A 15,504-nucleotide genomic window follows, 5' to 3' on the forward strand; every position below is an offset into this window, starting at 1 on the left:
TAATATTTGCAGATAATGTTTTTATTAAAACATTTCTCAGCTAACGGAATCTGCAAACACTTTTTGATGAAGAAGATAACTTTTGTAGAGTACGTGAACGAAGAGCGGATGCCTGATAATGACTCTGATCAAATGAGTACTCGAAACAACACAGATAGTGAAGTGGGTGCTGATATGCCATCCTCTGCATCAGACAGTGATGACATACCACTCTCGAAGCTGCAAAAAAATATGTAACTAATAAGTTATTAAGAAATTATGATATTGCGCGCAATTCCAAGCGTTGGCCTCTTACAATCATTCTTCAGAAAAGCATTATTTTTGCGTAAGTTTTTGTGGTCGATCTTTGGCTACTGGGCGTTGCTACAACTACTAACATGACGGTCAACTTCGTTTATCTTTTGATTTAATCGACATTATCGACATTTTCTTTAAAATTAAAAATGCCTGAACGGAGTCGACGCAACCAAAGGTGCATGTAATTAGCTGTCACATTCACAATTTCAGCGGCCTGGCTTGCATTTTTGCATTTTCGCCTTTATCAAAGAAAAACTGTACAATGTACAGAATTTTCTCTTTTTGTTGACTTCCATTGTTAACACCCTGTATCTCACAACTGAACGGAACAAACAAAGAACAGCGAAAGAATTTTTTAGTGTGAAATGTCGCCTTGACAACGAGCACAAACTTCAAACTGTTTGATCGATACTTAACGAGATATCGATCACTACAGCCACCTACCGAGAAAATAATGGGTTTCTGTTTCCCCAATCTAATATAAATAAATACGTCTTTTCATTATTAGCTATTAAAATCAAATTTTTACTAGTGTCATCATATATTAATTTCTCAATTTTATTTCATTCTATTAATGGAGTATGCCAAACTCCATCTAGAATGGCACTTGAAATTTGATCACCTTGTATACGGAGGGATAAAGCAAAAATATTTTGAAAAAAAATACTGAAGAAAAAGTTGGGAAACATAAAATCTACAATTTTGTTAGCTAATTTACACTAAAAAAATACAATGCGTGCCGCATTAATATTATAGAATTCCGTTTCAAATTAGTACCATCAAAATACAATTTTTTTTGTAATATAATATAAAAGCTGCTCAATCTGTTCCATAACAAATATACTAGCAAAAGGCTAAAATTAATGAAGTAAGTAGTTACTCATCTGGTTTCACAAATAAATGTAGCAGATTAATGTTTTCATTCGTATTTCAAATATTAAAGCCTGTCACTTTACAGAAATTGAGGTTTCGAAACCAACAGTGAGGAAATGCATTCAGTTTCAACAGAATCGACTTCCTTATACCCAACGTCAGTATAATTCACATACGCAGGTAATAAATGTTTTCACAAACCTAAAGATGTACATATGTATGTATATGGATTTTTCCATGGTGTATGCATATGGATTTGTGCAGATACATACATACATATAGATGTACATATTTCTGTACATATGTTCATAGTATATGCGTACCAACAAATGTAATTTTTATTGCAAACGCGTTAAACGTTAAAAATTTAAAAAATAAACCTAGAATTCGGACGTGTCCCAAAATTGTGACAACGACAACAATAAGGCGGCAGCCGAGAGAGCCATTTGCAGTACATCAATGCGCAGAGAAGTGGTTTGAAATGGTGAAACGAATCGTGTTCATAAGTCTGCAAGCGGTATAAGCAGGCCTACATATGCATGTGTGTGCATCTACATATGTATTATTCGGCTTTGGCTACATATTCATTTATTGTATATATGTATATTTATTATATTTTTTAGTATGTATGTATGTAAGTGCAATATTCACTCGCCGGATGGTGAGTTATTCCATGTCTGGCGTGCATACACTCAAATATTGTATTAATACTCACACACACAGAGTTTTGTAAGTCGATGCATGAGTGTAAATACGTGTGCATACGTTTGTATGTAATTTCGCCTCTGTTTTGCTGTATGGCATGACTCATTTTCCATTACCGCACAACCCAATCCAATAAACAGTTTTATTTTTTTTTTTATTGTTTTTTCACTATTCATCGGCTACTTGCCCGACTGCCCGCCGAATGTTTTTTTCCATTGTTTTTGATCGAGCTGCTATTAAATTAATTTCTTGCTGCAATAACTTTTTACTCAGCAGATTCTCGTACTTAAGTAAATACGAATGTACTTGGACATGCATACATACACATATGTACTTACATATATATATTTACAAATAATAGGTGCCTTTCATGTGCATACGTACACACATACATATGTACTACACACACACACATACATACGTAGCACAAGAAAACGCGCAAAGTAGCCCAGCAGCATACTTCGCAGGCCATCTTAAGCCTCACGTTTTGAAATTGAATAAAAATGTTGTTATTCGTTAAATAGTAAAAAAGCTTTTTTTTCAGCTGACTGATGAATTGAGAAGGAAAATGCGTTTTCAAATTTATTTCAACATTTTTCTTTCAGAGTTGGGTGCAATATCCAGAAGGTGGTAGTTTGAGAAAACTGCTATTGGCGTCAGTGTCGCGAATTTATTTATTTTTTTTTTTTATTTATTTAAAAAGTGAGGCAATTTATCTGTAAATAAAATGTAATGTAACTGAAATTAAAATAAACTTTGAGAAAAATGTCAGTGTCTGACTATTCCCACAAGCATACAAGATGATGATTAATAGTAGAAATTAGAGACTGAGAAACGTGGACAGTTTAATCACAACCAAATTCATTTTACCGAATCAAAGTAATCGTGAATTACCCCTTTGTAGTTACACCTACCGACCACAGCTTTGATAGATTCAGGAATTGAATTCCAGAGACTCACAGCATTGATGGAAAACAACCTTGATGAAGACAAGTCATCAAACAAAAAACTGAAAATTTACTTCTTGGAGAATATTCAGTGAATGACTTGATGAATATTGTGATTTTCAGATTTGTGATTATTAAATTAAACTAAATAATGAAACTAAACTGCCGCGTGTTAAATTGTAAAACCAACAATAAAAACACTACCTGTAAAGTCTTGCTTTTCCTGCCGATGACGCCGTGACAAGAAAGTATGTATGTGTGTGTGTATATAATTTCTTCTGCTTAGCAGTCTCCACCTGCTTTTTCTTACTTGTCCTCTTCTTTTTGTTTGTTTATTCGCAGCACTAAAGACATGCCAAATTGGCAAGGCGCAATGTTATATTCTACAATTCTTGAGATAAATCTGTGAGACATAGGGGAATCGTTCCCAAGGCAGTCGGTTCTACGTTACCGAAACGACCCGAATTTATATCCGGCCAAGGACTGTCACTCCAGCAGCATTCCCCGAAATTGTATACCGAATGTGTATACTGCTAAAACAACAACACATTAAAAACGCTGAATAAGTCTTAAATGCTGTAGGAGCTTTTGGCAACGGTTACGTAATAAATGATAAAATTGCTCTAATGTACAAATTTAGAAAAAACAAAAAACGCTTTTAATGGTGCACTTTAAACTAATAAAAGTGGGAATATTTTTAAGAATTATAATGAAATAAGAAAAAGGTATTTTGTATCCAAGACCAAGGCTTGGAAATTTTTAAATTATCTTTCCTTCCTTCTTTTTTCTAACTAAAGTAAGAAAGCTGGTTAGCATATTTCTGAATTGAAAGCTTTGGGTAATTCAATGAAAATATGTTTGCACTAAATATAAATAAACTATTATGTCATATTGACAAGTTCTTCTTCCTGATTTAAATCTGCTGCCGTATTACCACCTATAATATATATGTATATATAATTGGCGCGTAACCCTTTTTGGGTGTTTGGCCGAGCTCCTCCTCCTATTTTTGGCGTACGTCTTGATGTTGTTCCACAACTGGAGGGACCTACAGTTTCAAGCCGACTCCGAACGGCATATATTTTTTATGAGGAGCTTTTTCATGGCAGAAATACACTCGGAGGTTTGCCATTGCCTGCCGAGGGGCGACCGCTATTAGAAAACATGTTTTCTTTATTTTGGTGTTTCACCGATATTTGAACCTACGTTCTCTCTGAATTCCGAATGGTAGTCACACACCAACTCACTCGGCTACGGCGGCCGCATTACCAACTTCTTGTAGTAAAAACTGTAAGCGCAAAGAATATGTTGCTTTCAACAGTTGCACTGTGCAAACGTAATTTTGACTTTACCCAAGAGTGCATAATTTTGGATTAGAACTGATTCTACGGCTGATTCAGAGGTGCTCAGAATCAGTAGCATAGCTGACTTTTGTTTTTTTATTTTTTTTTTTAAATAAACATAGGTTTATTGCAACAAAAATCATACAAAATTTAAAAGTATTTAAATTTCAAACTTTTTGGTCTATAATGCAGTTTTATAATAGCCCATTCAGTTTTATTACAATATTGTGCAAGTTTAAAGTGGCTAAAAATATTTATTGTTTTTCGAAATTTTTTAAAAAAGATATTGTATTATATTTAAACTCGAAAGAGTTAATACATGTAACAGTATCAAATCGTTTTTGGTTTTTTTTAAATTTTTGTAAACTGTTGTACTTAATTAATTACATAATGTTTAATTTTTTATTTGTATTTAATTTTTTTTTTGTGTTTTAAGGAGGAAGATAGCGCCGTATTTATGAGCATATTTGTGTACAAAAAGCAAAACAACTGGGAACCATTTTGTGGGGGGAATCATAAACCGCATTTTAGCTCCTTAAAAACGATGTTATTGCACTGCTGGGATGTGCACTAAAAAATTATGAAGAAAACCCACAATATCAGAATAAGATGATGAAGCGAAACAAGTGAACTGCACAGAAAGGCATACATGCATTCGTACGTGTGTATGTGTTTGAGTGAGCGTATTGATTACACAGTCGTACGACACGCTTATGAAACGGCAACAAAACCAACAACGACAGCAGCAGCGACATCAATAAAAAAGAGAATTCTGTTGATTTAACAAAACAAAAGCAGTACAGCCATCATTTGTACGTGGGTATGTGCACTCACTTGTGTATTTGTAACCGGTACCAAGTACGAATACCAGGCTTTATAAGTTTCAGGCTTGTTTGACGAAAATAGTATATTAAAAATGTACAGACCAAGTATGATTGCCTCTTTGCAATTAGTACAAACTTGCCTGAGATATCTATTTATTGTGCAAATTCATGCCTACGTACATACAAATGCATGTGTGTGTGTGTGTGAAAATCCAGAAAACAATTTTTATATAGTATACAGCACTGCCGCTTTCGGGAAGTGGCCAGCACAAAGTGTCGAAGAAAATATCTAAACATTACGCCATATAGATTTTTAGATGCACAGCAATACTTGCCTGGAACACGTACATACATACACACATGCAGGCGTGGAGGGATGCACACAACGTGCCGGTAGGTAAATGGAAATAGAAAAGAAAAATCCACTAAAAATTGTTTACCCAACGTGTATCCGTCAGATACTCGTCGAACTGGCCCATGATTAAAATGGAAATAAAGCGCAGGAATAACAGAGAATGAACGCAGCACCATTAGCTGTAGAGGCAGCAGCAACATGGAATTACCATGAATTATGTATACTAAGCAGAAACAGAAAATAAATAGTATATGCGAAAAAGTACGAGCGGAGCAAGAAGAAATCAAGAAAAATAGAGAAGTGAAGCAGAAGCCACACACAAACGAGTGCTAATGCGCACTGATACACAAACACAGTGGCACAGCCTACAAAAAAGGTAAACACCACACAACAGCGCAACTCGCAGCACAGACGAGACGAAGTGGACGGACATGAAGAAAAAACGGTCGGCGGCGGGCAGGCAGGCAGTTAGGCAGACAACTCAGCCATGACGTGTAGAAATAACCTGAAACGCAGCTAAAATTACTACAAACAAACAAACAAGCGAGCAAATTTGTAGCTGCTTCTTTGTATCTCGCAGATACGCGCAGGCACGACACCGGCAGCAAGCAGCAAACGACCAACAACAGCCCGCCACAGCAGCATTGGCAGAAACAAATCGCAAATGGATTTATACAAAGCAACATTGTTAGCATTGCTGCGTTGCCACATTTCGCGCAGCACCATCGCCACCACCGAGCACCGAACATACCTAATATATATATACACACACACAAACACCTTTCATATTCGCTTCAATTTTACTTTGGCATACAAGCATTCGTGCGTAGCTGTATCTGCTGGCTGAGTAACGCTCAGTCTTCGTCTGTCGTCTGCCGTCTGCCTATTCCGATTCCGACAACATTTGACGACATTTACCTACCCATACTCGCATTTGTTATTGTTTTGCTGTTTGTTTTCATTTGTCGGCTGACTGGTTAGTGAATCGCTTGGTTGGACGTTGGGTTCATTTATAAATGTGACTGTAGTCACCAAAGTGAAAAGGCAGGCTGACAACAATAATAAAAACAATCGCAACAGTGACAGCCGAAGCCACAGTGTTGTCGAACGAAGGCAGTAGCTTTTCTACTGCTCAACAGAAAGAGGTTTTTGTTATTCATGTGACTCACGCATACATATAAAAGTCAGCTTGGATGCCTGTGTATGTGTGCAAAACCACTCCAGTCGTAAAGAAAACTGAAGAAGGTCAAAGGAAGCAGCAAAAGAAATCCAATTCAAGCGAAGAGTATCTACTAGAAAATTGAAACGACAATTCGCAGCACCAGCAACTATCAAGCACTGGCTGCCTGCCTTGGAGCAGCTTAAGCGCGCTGTTTGTTTGTGACCAGCAAGGGAACGTACAGGAAGTCCAACTTCTGACAATGCCACTTTGACTCTGTATTGAATCCTGACGCAGCGAACTTTCAGCAACATACCTATAACCATACATATGCATGTTTGTGTGTGCGTAGCTTATTGCCTATAGTATATGCAACTGTATTCTAGATAAATATCTAGTAAAGCTTGATGTACATGTCAATGCTACATACACACATACATACATACATAGATAGAAGTAAATATTATCCCCAACTCGCATTTCCTTTAGTGCCACATCAGCTGCTACGCTACGCTCGACGCTGGCCCTCTGCTGTTGCACAGAAAGCAGCTGTTGTGTTGTGTGTTCTTGTCGTTCTCGCTGATGGCAGTGATGGTGATGCAAATTATAGGCTGAATGGGGTGAAATTGGCGTGTGGAATTTATTTGAATGAATGAGTGCCTGTTTGGAATTATTTTTGATAAGAAATTACTTCGACGCCATTTCGTTTCTGGCTCGTTCCACGATAATATCCAGCAATCAAGCAAAATGAAAATAAACTTACAAATTCTAGTACATGGTTACGATATTCAAGACCTGCAAATAAAGCGAAATTGTTAACACTGAACTCGTTTGAAACCGAAAACATTGTTGTCACATTGATGTGTTGTGTCACAAAGTAAGAAGACACTTTTATGCTTTGATTTTACGTTTCATAACTTACGCAAAGATGGAAGAAACTTTCTGTAATGAAAATTGAGATGTAAATGTTGAGGGACGTCAGCAATCCCTTTAAAAAGGATGACACGATCGGTGTACGTAAATTAATGCTGAGACATCTCGGCCAACTGCAGCCAGAAGAAAGGCACATACGTTCAATCCAACCCAACTCTATCTTTAAAAAGAGCACTGAGTGTGAATGAGGTACTGTGATGAGCAGAGGGCAATAAAGACCATGAGGTCGAAGCGCAAACCTCGAAGTAATCTAAATCTAACATCTAAATCAATCTTGACCTTAGGAAGCAGCTTTCGCTAGCTTAGTTTTGTTTTGCAGGTTCTTTAAATCATTTAAGCCTTGGAAACAGCGTCTGATTTTGCTGCAGAAGTTCTGTTGCTAGTGTGTTGTAAGAAACTGTAACCTGCCCACACGAATATACAGCATTGAAGCAAATTTTAAGAAGATCGAACTGCATACGTTTTAGCTGTTTTATGTACTTATTTTTTTATACTCGAGCACTTTTTTTCGATGGGTGCCAGGGTGAGATCGAACGGGTGCCAAAAATTGTTTTTAAGTACGCTCTACGTTAATTGAGCGGTATTTAACCAATTCCTAAATATCAGTTTCGTTTGCTTTTGATAGACCCAAAGTCTTTGGAAGTCAGAAAATAAGTGTTATCGCCTTTATTTGTTTATGACATCATCAGTTCCAGTATTGACTGCTCATTTTTTTGGAAAGAAATAATTTCAATAATTCACCACCTTTCTATGATGCTAAATGTAAAACGGTATGTAAGAGCGTAGAATAAATTGTAACAGAATAATAGCAAAATGCTCAAAATGGAAACAATAGTCGACTTAGACACGTCGGTCCGTCTGTCTATCCGTACGCCCGATAACTTGAGCAAAAATTAGTATATTTCAATGAAAAGTTGGTACGCACATTTCTCGTTGTTCAAGGTAGGTTGGTAGTGAAAATGGAAAAAAACCGGTCAATAGCCACGCGAACCTGCCATATAACGATAATTTTCAAACAAGCAAACGGTATGACATCTTTGTTATAAATAAAGGAAAATTACTCATTTTTAGTACAAATAAAGAAAGAAGTATATCGCAGTTAATATTTAAAAAAATGGTGTCACGCCCTCTTCAAGACAATGTCTCGATAACGACTTAATAAGCCTCCCCAAATGTGAACACATATTGCTCTCCAGGAATCGGACAGAAAAGTCCATGTTCACTTTTTTATGTTAAGACTAAATTTCCATTCATCCAGCTGATGCTACAACTATAGAAAGCTGGCCGTTGGAAGAACGCACACCAAGTTGCAGCAAGATCGGTACATTTTTTTGTGTTTGCCATTCGTTTGTCAAGTGATTCGAAGTCGAGTGATTTTTAAAAAAGTTATTTTTCATTACGACAACGCACCAACTCACGCTTCAGCAGTTGTTGCCGCAAAATTAATAGGAACAGAGTTCCAACTCGCTTCATACCCCCCCTATTCTCCAGAATTGGCCTCGAACTATTATTTTTTCCGCAGTTTAGAGAAAGATTTTATTCAAACGAGAAGGTGATTGCAGACACGAATGCCTGTTCTTCAAACTTGGACAAATCCTATTAATTGGAAGCTATCAACAAACTAGAACAGCGTTGGACGAAGTGTATAAGCCTAAAAGGAGGCTATGTGAAAAAATGAAGAAGGTTTACCCAAAACAATTAAGTAGTTTTTAATTTCACACGGGATTTCCAAACGACCCTCGTATATGAGTTGGTTCAATTACAAAAATTAACAGTCAGCCCAAATTAAGATGTACCAGGCTGTATGATGTAAATATCGTAAATAGAATTTGTATTTTTACAATTTTTCTTACATTTTTTACCGATTACCAAAAGTTTGTCTATTTTAGCTTGCATATTTACATCATACAGCCTGGTACATCTTAATTTGGGCTGGCTGTTAATTTTTGTAATTGAACCAACTCATATACGAGGGTCGTTTGGAAATCCCGTGTGAAATTAAAAACTAATAGAAAAAAAATATTGACCTTTTATCTATTTGAAAAAAAAAAAAAATTAAAACTCCACACCTCTACAATTCCCATTAAGCAAAAAAACGCGTTTTAATTTTTTTAGCATTAGGAAAAGATTCGAAATTCTTCTTTTTCAAATTTTACTATAGTTAGTCAGAATCGGTTAAATATTTTTATGTAAACACCCAGCACAACTTATTTCTTTGGATGACAGCCTTGCGTCAGTAAATATTTCGTAATATTGGGTTCTGGTTAAAGTAATGTCGCATCGGGTCGCACTAAACGGCGATTTGAAGACGACAATCTGTACTACAAGTGTCTGTTTGACAGTGTTGCGATCGTACATTTCAGTCTTAAGTTATACCGCGTCAAAGATGGAGTCAACCAAGCAAGAAATTCGTCATATTTTACGTTTTTACTACCTTAGAGGTAAAAATGCAACGAAGGCGGCGGCAAAAATTTGTGAAGTTTGTGGGCCTGATACTATAACGATGCGCACAGCACAGCGTTGGTTCGATCGATTTCGTTCTGGTGTAGTAGATGTCGAAGATACACCCCGTACTGGTAGGCCAATCGTCGTAGAGACTGATAAAATCGGTGAAACTATCCAAAGAGACCGGCATGTGAGCATTCGCTCGATTAGACAGGAACTAGGTGTAGACCACAAAACCGTTTGGAACCAGTTGCAGAAGATTGGATTCCAAAAAAAGCTGGATGTTTGGGTGCCACACGTGTTGACGCAAAAAAATTTCTTGGACCGAATCAACGCTTGCGATTCTCTGCTAAAACGGAACGAACTTTACCCATTTTTGAAGCGGATGGTGACGGGCAATGAAAAGTGGATCACGTACGACAACGCCACGAGAAAAAGATCGTGGTCGAGAAGAGGCGAGCCGGTCCAAGCCATCGCCAAACCCGGATTGACCGCCAGGAAGGTTTTGCTGTGTGTTTGGTGGGATTGGAAGGGAATTATCCATTATGAGCTGCTCAACTATGGCCAGACACTTAATTCGGTCCTCTACTGTCAGGTTGACCGTTTGAAGCAGGCGATTGACCAGAATTGGTCAATAGGAATGGTGTTGTGTTCCACCAGGACAACGCTCGTCCTCACACATCTTTGATGACCCGCCAGAAACTACGGGAGCTCGGATGGGATGTCCTATCGCACCCACTATATAGTCCGGACCTGGCACCAAGTGACTATCATTTCTTCCGATCCATGCAAAACGCCCTTGGTGATACCAAGTTGGTCTCAAAAGAGGCTTGCGAAAACTGGTTGTCTGAGTTTTTTGCAAATAAGTAGGGGGGGTTTTATAAAGGGGGGATAATAAAGTTGCCTTCTAAATGGCAACAAGTTTGCGGACAAAACGGGGCATATTTGACTTGAATCGGATAACTCTAAGTACGTTAAATAAAACGTCAAATTTCGATCACAAATACATTTCTTTTTCCCCAACCCAATATTACATCGACGCATAAAATCAAAGTCGTATTAAATGTGTAGTGAAACTTAAAGAAACAACTTTTGCATAGGATTTAAATTTCAAATTTAGATTTCCTAATTCCCGACATAACAACACCAAGCCCTTGAAAAACTTTCCTACCATCAAAGTTGAATATTTTAGTTTACAATTTTTAACGTAGTCAAATATAAAAAAATTGCATCTACTCATACATGGCTATGAAGCTCAACACTTACCGTTTTAAATGTTCTCTGCTTTTTGTATCCTCACGTAATCTCGCTTCGGGTATTTGACCAAAACAAATCTTTCGGGTCTCTTCACGTACCATTTTGTTTATAAAACTTCATGGAGGCGACTTGTTTTAAAAGGGGCGCGCTCCACCCCATTCGGATTGGAGAACGACTGAATATCCTCAATCGTAAGATTCTTTTTCGTAAACACCGTCAATTGAACGTTAAGAATCTTTGCTTTTGTTTATTATATGCACTAACACATACACATTGAGATTTACTGCAAAGGAAAAAAAATATTTTTTCAGTATTTTTTGTTTATAGCGTAAAAATGTAATGTTAATTTTATTTGGAATCAATGTAATGTTTTTGTGCCTGCTTAAATACTAAAGAAACCATAATGACATTTTTATAAAAAGAGTACCTTATCTAGTTAATATACATAACCTCAAATATAGCAAAAAAGTCGTTCCCTTAACAAAAGAGTTTCGCTTAACAAAAAAAAACTAATAAATTAAATTATATAGGGTTATTCAATAGGTGCGCTTCAACTTTTTTCCGATAGGGAGGGCGAACGCCGCAATATTTTTTATTTTTCGCTTGTCATTTGTAAACTTCATTAGTATACATTTCATCATGGAACGCTACACACTGGAGCAACGATTGCAAATCGTGCAAATTTTTTATGAAAATAATCGTTCTGTTGCTGCTACTTTAAGAGCATTACGGCCATTTTACGGTCCATTTAACAAGCCGTCCCGTTTTGGGGTTATGTGAAGTCATTGGTCTACAGTAACAAGCCGGCGACGATTTGTGAGCTCAGAGCCAATATTGAACGCGAAATTGCTGGAATTTCGGCCGATTTATGCAAAAGTGTGGTCGAAAATTGGGTTCAACGATTGGACTTCGTAAAACGTGCACGCGGTGGTCATGCGAAAGAAATCGAATTTCATACTTAAATGTAGTATATGTTCAAACTCGATAATAAAAAAAAAATAGTTAAAAAAGTCAAACCGTTTGTGTTTTATTCAAAAAAGTTCAAAAGTTGAAGCGCTCTTACTGAAAAACCCTATACATAACCATAACACATTTATTTAAAAAAACGCACATTTTAAAACTAATTTGTCACGCATACAAAAGTTCTTTAAGTAATTTAATAAAGATTTGGTGTTTATTTTCCTTAAATGGGCATTTTAGAGCGTTTTTATATCCAAAGCTAGGCAACACTGCAGTAGGGAGAAAGAGATTTGACTGCCGAAAGCAGAAGAACACCAACAACACCTGCAATCGCGGGCACTGCCACCAGATGTTAAAAAAAAGTAAAGCTAAATAAAACTGAGTGAATTATTTAACTAATTATTAAAAAATTTATATTTTACAAAATTATAAACGTTACATTTTCATTAGAACAGGCTAGAAAAATGTCATGAAGAAAGAACTAAAACTCCGAACCTAAATAACAAAAAAAAATGCTAAATCAAGTTACGAAAATGGTAATCTGGCCATACTGGGGCTAAAATCACGTAACTCGTTGTCAAATTCGCTGAGAGCAAAGTAACGGGACCACGATAGGCGCCATCTCAGTATTCTTTTCATCATGAGTGATAAATAATATTTTCCAAATATCGCCCTGGTGTTGACTGTTGTGATGAAATTGTCGATGACATTTAGGTCGACTGAATTGGTCTCATAGGTCTCCTATTTTGACATCAGCATCCCCATGTTGCTAAAGGGGAATTACACAACTTGTTTCCCAGAATAGCACAGAACCAATGGAGCTCAAGTGCTTCGTGTGCCATTTCGAAAACCCTTTGGTCTCAGTACAATAGATACAGTACGCAGAAAGTACTGAGCATCCATGCCCTAGCTGTGTTAATCGGTCATTGGACGATCGCAACACACGCAGAAAGTTAGGTTTACCATTTAATTCCCATTGCAGAAGCTGTGGTTGGGACTTTCCAGAGAAGGAGACTGGGTGCTCTTTTTTCGACAGCCTACGCAGTGCTCCTCCTAAATTCCGTCAATATTCTCCATTAAATCAACGGCTGGAGTTGGCTGTAGATATATGTATGCCCGTTGGAGGCCTAAAAAGGGTATCAAAACGTCACATTAGTGCTACTTGGGGAGTGCCAGGCTGGTACTTCAACCATTTCACCTACCTACATATGTATGTATGTATGTGCATGCGTCGCACCGAGTCGTTCTGAGCAATGTGCGCAAAATTTCGAAAAATAAATCGTTTCACCCAAAATGACCTTTGTACGGCCGGAGTCATTTTCTTTTCTTGTTTGTATAGTATTCACAATCATCTTCAACAGAATATTAGAAATTCTAATTCTCACAGCATTCATACTCTCTGTTTGACAGATAAGGAAAAACAAAATGCTTCGGTCAAACAGTCGCAATTTCATTTCGGCAAGGACTGCAGGAAACTGTTGACTATCGCGTGAATAATGAAAAGGCAGTTTCAAAAACCTAGTGTTTTCGAATAAAACTTTGTTTTAATAAGCAGCTTTTACGCATAATTTGATAGTCCCTGAAATTAGTTTCCGAACTTCCTCAGTTTGACAGGCTTCCTGAAAGCGCCTTCCTTGTGATTTCATTTGTTTATTATTTTTGTTCAAATGTTTATTAAAACTGGAAAAATGAACTAAAGTTTAAAATCATATTATACTGAAGAAAATGTGATTCCAGGGTATGTATGTATACTCGTAAACGTTTCCAAGAATATACCACGAAATCCCTTTTGTTGATTATCGTTTTATTACCCCTGCCAGAGCTTTAGGGAACTGGATACATCTACTTATCTACTTATAAAATGTATGGTGTTGATTCTATGAAGACATAATATGATAGACGTATACATAAGCACATACATACATGTGTGTGTATATTCATACATTCTTATTCATCTAAGATTATAACTACGTATGTATGTATGTGAGTAAGATGTGTTAATATGTCTTGCTAGCCAGCAACCGACCATCGACCATCGAGTTCTTACTCTAATTTGTATGGGACAGCTACCTATGGACGTGCATATGAGTGTACATATGTATGTGTGTACTATATACAAGCATACGTATTATGGATAAACATTCAACTGCCTTAAAATTTAACAGCATGAACAAAACATGTCCAAATGTTGAAAATTCCATATAATATTTTAGTACGTTCGTTCGGTCGGTTGTAAACATATGTATATATGTATGTATACACATACATATGTACATTAATACAAACCGCTTTGATTGTGTGCATATTCGCTTCGCATCGAAGCCATGTAGGTGTATGGAGTCGTGTCTATCTATGTGCCATTGTAAGCATGTGTGTGTGTGCATCTATCTACTCGTACGTACTCGTATACAACTAATGATAATTGGAAATGTGGCAACAGCGTACACATACAATTGCATAGTTGAAAGCAGCACAATAGAGCAGCGCTGGCAGCAGCAATGGCAGCAACAGTAGTGCAAGCGAAAACTCGATGAAAATTGGCAACATGGTAAAATGTTTTCTCAATATAATTGACTAGTTTGTTTGGTTCGTTGTCGGCAGGGGAGGGAATGCACGAGTAGCAAAACTTGCTGAGTATGCGCGAAAGAAAAGGAGAGAATTTTCCATTTATTTACCAGAGTAATGTTTATATATTTATATATACACAATATGTATGTGCATATTCGTGTGTATGGCAAAGAAGTTGGTGAGCTGCCGTTGTGTAAATTTTTGTTCTGTAAATTTTTGTTGCATTTTTTTCTTTACAGTTGCGTGCAAACAAGAAAAGGGTGGCAGAAGTACAAAAAGCATGAGGAGATAGAGAGATTGGAATTGTGTAAGACCGGGTATGGAGTGCGAAGAAAAGCGTGCGCGTACTCATAAGTGCTAGAACGAGAGAGTCGATTAAAAAGTAAGCAATTTCAAGCATACGTTCAATTCGAGCGATGTCTGTCACCGGCACGGGGTGCCGATAGGAAATGTGTACGTGTAATACGTATGTGGGTATTATGTGGATATGTTTATATATGTGTACGAATGTGCACATGTACCATTCATTTGAAGGGAATTCACGGCAACGATTTTTATAACATTAGAGCTGTCGTTATCGTTGTTGTAAATTTAGAAATGACTACGTATGTATGTATGTATAATTTTAGTGTTATTTTTTTCGTGCAGTGCTATCATCGCCACAGTGGCGGCCTCTGCCTTTGTTGGGGTTGCTTTTTATTTCTTTGCTTTTCGGCTTTTCTCATATACACACACAACAACCGCAAGTATAATGATAATACAGAAATCTAAATACACATACATATATACATATCCATAAACATATACATACATACGTGCATATGTAGATACAGGGTTT

The 15,504-nt window shown here is 37.0% G+C and overlaps 1 protein-coding gene across 4 annotated transcripts in view; it reads right to left on the reverse strand.

The window, feature by feature from the left end:
- Nucleotides 1-15,504, reverse strand: part of LOC129247148 (protein split ends) — a 108,264-nt gene that overhangs the window by 75,297 nt on the left and 17,463 nt on the right. For 2 of the 4 annotated variants that reach the window (XM_054886105.1, XM_054886106.1), the window contains exon 4: nt 11,148-11,421. In XM_054886105.1, the coding sequence (XP_054742080.1) occupies nt 11,148-11,239 (92 nt within the window). In that variant the 5' untranslated portion in view covers nt 11,240-11,421. Of the gene's footprint in view, nt 1-11,147; nt 11,422-15,504 lie in introns of those variants that run through there. The other 2 variants (XM_054886109.1, XM_054886110.1) reach the window with 2 other exon arrangements.

The sequence above is a fragment of the Anastrepha obliqua genome, chromosome 5 (assembly GCF_027943255.1).
Source record: "Anastrepha obliqua isolate idAnaObli1 chromosome 5, idAnaObli1_1.0, whole genome shotgun sequence".
NCBI classification, from domain to species: domain Eukaryota; kingdom Metazoa; phylum Arthropoda; class Insecta; order Diptera; family Tephritidae; genus Anastrepha; species Anastrepha obliqua.